We start from the raw sequence: 5899 nt of genomic DNA on the forward strand, positions 1-5899 counted from the left end.
CAGGTGCAGTGAATTTACAGAAACAAAAATATAAAAGTGTTGCTCTGACCCTGTCTGGTAACCTGCGCTAAAGCTAGCACAGATCAGAATTGCTTGGCAAGCGGAAAAACATGTTTGTGAAGAAAGACTTCAAGGATGTCATGTTGACATACATGTGCGTTTTTTAACATATGTGATATGACATATGACATGCAGCAGAATAAGATATTAGTTTTCCATGTCTTCTTTCTTGTCAAAATCTGGTGTCAAATCACCCACAAAGCAACGTGACAACCGACAGATCCTGGAGCGCTACGCTAACAGCAGTTAACGTAGCCTTATACCATTATACACCTAACCTGATAAGTCATCCCGTTTGGAGGGAAACACATTGTCATCTCGATTACCGCGGCAGATTTATATTGAAAAAAGCTTGGTGACTTTCGCTTTCACACCGGAACAGAAGCCTCCTGGGTGAAAGTCCTGTCTTTATTTCAAATGTATTTGTGATACTTGAAAAATGTAGGCCATTTAACTGGGAATGTGTTTGACTATAAAGTGTTGTTGTATGGGAACGTAACTTCTTAAGAGACAGATCAGGTGCAAGCCAGAAGTTTGTGTCCAGCTAGCTCCCTTTTCTGCATCCAGTCTTCATGCGAAGTAAGCTAACCTTACTCCAGCTGTCCACTTTGATTAGTTTTCTGCTCACTCACAAATGAAAGACACGTTGTGTACATATTGTGTTTTTACATTACACTGTAGCCCTTAGATTAAAAGACAAACACCAAGATTCTCCGCAAAACAATTTTATTAAATAAAAAGCCCATACAAGTCACTTAAATAAGTTGAGGCAAGATACAAAAGTTATATAAACAAACTCTACATTATTATGTACAAAATCCTATCGGTACACCTCTGAGCTGATTAAAGTGTTCCATGTCTGTGTATAGTGCATCTTGTTTAGTTTGTCAAACAAAACGTATATATATATATTTATATCAATTTATACAAATCCACTGTAATAACATCATAGTATAAAATATGTTCTGAAGTCATCTACAATATGTACATTTCACGTTATTAAAAAGAAAGATCATCAACACAAGTCCATAAGACCAGAATTACAAACATATTTTGGTCGAAGTGTAAATGTAGCAGTTTCTTTCCAAAAATCCCAAAGTAGCTTTGATTTAAAAAACAAAAACAAATGATTTGATGCTTTTGGGAAACCCTTATATATTTTACTCTAAAGGAAAAACAACCCCTCAACATCTTTCTTGATTTTTTATGCATAGCTGGTAAACTTAGTTGGCAGATTGTCCACAGGGTACACAGTAGGTCCTGTTTTCATGGTGGGGGGCCCGTTTAAAAGGGTCCAGTGACACTTGGTGACCACCTCTACGAGGAAGATCTTCAGCAGGACTTTAGCAAACTCTTTGCCCACACACATCCTGGAGCCCCCGCCGAACGGGATGTACTGGAATCTGGAGGAGTCGGCGGAGGGTTTGGACATGAAGCGCTCCGGCTGGAAGTCCTCCTTGTTGGGGAAGCACTCCGCCACATCGTGGGTGTCACAGATGCTGTAGATAACGTTCCAGCCTTTGGGGATTTGGAAACCCTGAAAGGACGAGGCAGATGATCAGTAAGCAGGCCGATTGATTCATCTTCAAGCTGCCACTTCTTAACACATCTAGTAAATAGTTGTAAACTTACATTGAGTTCAAAGGTCTTGAGGGCCACTCTGAAGCCTCCAGGAACAGGAGGGTTGATCCTCAGAGTCTCCTTAATCACACAGCCGGTGTATTTCAACTGCTCCAACGACTCAAGGTCCAGACTGTGGAGGTCTGCCCCCTGCTCCTCCTGAACACAGAGACGCAAAGGCATGTTGGAAGGATGGCACTAACCAACGTGTAGTGATACATGCCGAGGAATGGGAGAGAGCTGTCTATAAAAGACTACGTCACAGCCGATATTAACAGGCATTTCCCTCAAAAGATGTTTGAGGACACTTTAGGATATTCCTCTTACTAAACCATGATCTTCCCTAGCAACTAGAGTTTACATGTAATGGAGACATGGATTTGGTTTGCTGAAGAAGACCATAAACGTGTGCTGAAAGTTCATGACAAATTAGTATCTGTACTTAAAATCCCAAACTTTTTGGTAAATTACCGGTTTTCAAGATCAATAATTAACTCCTAATGTCCTGCTTAATTATTACATGTGATTAAGTATTGCAATATTTTATAACATGTCTAAATTGCCACTATTTAAAGTGTTGGAAAAACAAGCTTAATATGTTCCGTTGTATTTACCTTCTCCATTAGTTCCTGCCTCAGTTTATCCACAACCTCAGGGTTCAGGCCCAGGAACATGACCAGGGAGGTGGCCGTGCTGGCGGTGGTCTCGTGGCCCCCGAAGAGCAGCTCTGTGGCAGACTCCTTGATGGCCTGGAAGTAGATAAGGTAGACGAACAGAATGAGTTCGAGCCCTAATCATTGAATGGATGGTGAGAAGGAGACACATGTTGACGTGGGAGACGTGGTGATCACCTGCATGCTGAGCGGCTCCCCGCTCGTCTTGCTGCTGTCGATCAGCTGCTGAAGGGCGTCTTGGTGTTTGGACTCTTTGTCTGAGTCCTGCATCTTCTTCTTGATGTTCTCCTCTATCTTGGAGTGGATGAAGTTCCTCGCCTTCAGGCCCTGGAGGACAGCAAAAAGAAACCCTACGTAAGAATATGACATAGACTGACACTTATTTACTATGTTAATATCTTATGACGGTAGGAACAGAACCAGAGTTTTCAAATGTTTAAACCCATTTAACAAAATCAGTTTTCATTCCACAGCTGTTCTTCCTCCATACATTCATTAGTTATTCTATATTTACTCGCTTGAGTTTTAGAATTCTGCAAATGTGCTCTCATGTGTTGACTGTTAAACATAGTACAACATATCAATGTAATATACAGTTATGGTCCAACTCTTCATTAATTACTTAACTTTACCAATAGTAATGTATGTTTCATTGTTCATTTTCAAATGAAATCTATGTCTTTACAGATTTAAAGTGAGCGTAGGGCGAGGATGTGTCTGTCTCTTACCCGGTACAGTCCGCTGAACGGCACGTCGATGGGCAGAGAGAACAGGTTCTTGATCATTTCCTCGAAAGCTTCCACCAGCTGCTGCTCGTCCGTCTTGATCTGCTCTGGCTCGAAGCCCAGCAGGATCCTCATGGCGATGCGGAACATCAGCCGCTTCATCTCCGGGTAGACCAGCACGCAGGAGTCCTTCTCCGTCCACTCCTTCACGGCCGCCCGCACCTCCTCCTGGATGACGGGGATGTAGAGCTCCAGAGCCTCTCTGGAGAAAGCCCGCATGATGGCCTGGAGAAGAGAGGGTGAGGTGTTATTATGAAAGCAAATGTGGTATTATTCAGACACGTTCCTGAGCAGTGACTGGCACGTCTTGGGCGATATGCTTACACAGCAGGTATGAAGAAGATCTTATCATGTTGTCTAAGTGTAATGCAAACTTCTCCTTATAGACTCATCCGTCCAGAAATGCTTAGAACAAGTAAAAAACCTGACATTATTCCTTAAGATACAAAAAGAGCAGATCTACTTAAAACAAGCATTTTTTAACACAAATGAGATGTTTCTTAACTGCATTAATCTTGGTTCGTTTTGTAGGCTTTACTATATATAAACTCAGTGGACCTCTGGTGGGAGAACTGGAGAAGCAGACTTTCCCAGGAAATACGATTTTTAGTATCAAATGATCACAAGTGCTGAATATCAGACTATTGGTCATAACATGTTAACAATCGCAGCAGTGACGTGAGCCGCAGTGTTTTCTCTTATATACATGAAGCACCATCGAGCATGAGGAAAACACAGATGAAGGATATTTTCTTTTCCATTCACTCAGACACTGAAGCTTCACATTTCATTAGCAAATAAGTGAGGATGGTTTTAAATGAATTCCTCACGCACCTTTTTCTTGCTCTTGTGCAGGGCTCCGTGCACGTTGGACAGAGTGTCCGAGCCCAGGATGGTGCGCACAGACGCAGGCCACTGCGCGGACACGAGCTTGTTCTCTCCCAGCAGAATCTGCCTGACGTTGTCCGCTCCGGTCACGCGCACCGTGGGGTTCCCGAAGAGGTGTGTCCGGTAGATGTAGCCGTACTTCTGCCGCTTCATCCGCAGGAACTTCCTCCTCTGCACAGACACACACTATTATCATATCTGACTACACACTGATACAACAAATAAACACACACTGATTCATCTCTGAAGTTATACAAAATAAATTTAAAAAACTAAATAATAAATACAAATGTCATTTAAAGAGATCTTTAAAATGATACTGCGCCTGTTTTAAATACTCTAGATAAATATAGTTGTACTGTTGATTTGTATAGGCCTATTTGCTGTTTGTGTTTTTATGCTTTATTATTATATTTCTAACTCATGTGCAATGCCTTGTTAAGTACATCTTTAATCTAATTCATCAACAATACTGGGATGACAAACTCATTTAAAAACTGAATTAATCCGTTATGGCATTTAGATTATTATTTTTTTGAATGTCCTCCAGTAAAATACAATGTTTAACTCTGCCATGAAATAATACGTTTGCCAATGAAAACAGACAAAAGTAAATGTAAAAAAGTTGAACACGAGTTTCTACTGTGTATCGAGCATCCTTATCCACGCGTGCATGTGATACCGGGCCATGGTTTACCTGCAGGATGAGCTGCAGCGTCTCTCCGATGAAAGGTAAACCCATGGAGCCGGGGGGCAGCGGGCTGCAGCAGCTCGGGTCTCGGCCCCGGATCATGTACACCTCCCACAGCTTGAGCGCCACCAGGAACAGCAGCACGGGCAGCACGATGGTGCACAGGAAGGTGGCAAGCAGCGTGTTCAGGGCCATGGTGAGTCTGGTGATGCGTTCAGGTGAAGCTCTGTCAGCTCTGGAGCCGCAGCTGCTCCTCCTGCGCTTTTATAGGCTGTCAGGACTGCAGGCAGTCTGCTACCTTCTCCTCCCTCAGATAAATTAGTTCACTCAAAGTTCATCTTTAATTGTGGGTCCCGCTGGGTCCCGCCCCCCCCCCGGCCTGTCCTGGCTGCCTTGCCTAGCCATTTGTTCGGGGCCGCATCCATAATCCCTACCTCCTGTTGAACGCAGACAATCCGCGGCGCATTTCACTGAGAAAAGGTGATGATTCCCTGAGACAATGGGTCGCGTCCCAAGACGCCTTTGTTGGCAATAAGGCAGCTAGTTTACACACTCATTACCTTGGCTAAGCCCCGCTTGTGGGATCAGTAATTAATGCCTGCAGGGCGGCCTGCATTCAGGAGCAGAATGCTTTTAAGCAGCACATTTCCAGCCCAAATGGAAAAGAGAGTCCAGTGGAAGGATGTCTTAATCCTTCTCCCCGTGGCACCATTCAGCGCGAAGCCGGCTTTTTCTTTAATTCTGCGGCAGCTCATTGTACAGGCGACGCTGCTGCGTCCTCCGCGACTTTGTCGGTATAACAATGAGAGATGAAATGATGATTAACACTCTGAAGCTGCTGCCCTCTGCCTGACTCCAGCTTCTATCAGTCAACTCTGCCTAATCTGCAAGACTTTGACCTGCTCTGTGTGTAACCGTGCGTGTGTGTGTGAGTGTGGTTTGTTATAAAAATGATATCTCTCAGCGGGTTCAAACTTGGGTCAGGAGAGACAGGCGGGGGGGATGCGCGCACACGCACGCACACGCACGGCAAGTTTATCCCCGGGCTACGCCGCATGAAAAGTAAACACACCGAGCAGAGAAGGCGCTCATCTGCCGAGCCACCAAATCTCACTCTGCGTATGGCCTCTTGTTTTTTTACGACCTGCCATAACGACAGGACGTGTGTTTATGTGTGTGTG

At 44.1% G+C, this 5899-nt stretch overlaps 1 protein-coding gene across 1 annotated transcript; it reads right to left on the reverse strand.

Annotated features, from left to right (window-relative positions):
* Positions 1 to 769: 769 nt before the first annotated feature.
* Positions 770 to 5563, reverse strand: LOC117464339 (cytochrome P450 26A1-like). The gene is made up of 7 exons (XM_034106707.2): positions 4725 to 5563; positions 3974 to 4198; positions 3083 to 3364; positions 2532 to 2681; positions 2295 to 2429; positions 1693 to 1839; positions 770 to 1597 (listed from the first exon to the last, which is right to left on the reverse strand). The coding sequence occupies exons 1-7, from the start codon at positions 4911 to 4913 to the stop codon at positions 1265 to 1267; spliced, it is 1461 nt and encodes a 486-aa protein (XP_033962598.1). The 5' UTR covers positions 4914 to 5563; the 3' UTR covers positions 770 to 1264.
* Between the last annotated feature and the right edge of the window lie 336 nt (positions 5564 to 5899).

The sequence above is a fragment of the Pseudochaenichthys georgianus genome, chromosome 19, assembly GCF_902827115.2.
Source record: "Pseudochaenichthys georgianus chromosome 19, fPseGeo1.2, whole genome shotgun sequence".
NCBI lineage: Eukaryota > Metazoa > Chordata > Actinopteri > Perciformes > Channichthyidae > Pseudochaenichthys > Pseudochaenichthys georgianus.

Coding starts and splice junctions, on each gene's coding strand:
- LOC117464339 (XM_034106707.2), bottom strand. CDS start 4,913: ATGGCCCTGAACACGCTGCTTGCCACCTTCCTGTGCACCATCGTGCTG. Junction 2,682..3,082: donor CGTTCAGCGGACTGTACCGG/GTAAGAGACAGA, acceptor GCTGTCCTCCAG/GGCCTGAAGGCGAGGAACTT. Junction 1,840..2,294: donor GGCAGGAACTAATGGAGAAG/GTAAATACAACG, acceptor CTCTGTGTTCAG/GAGGAGCAGGGGGCAGACCT.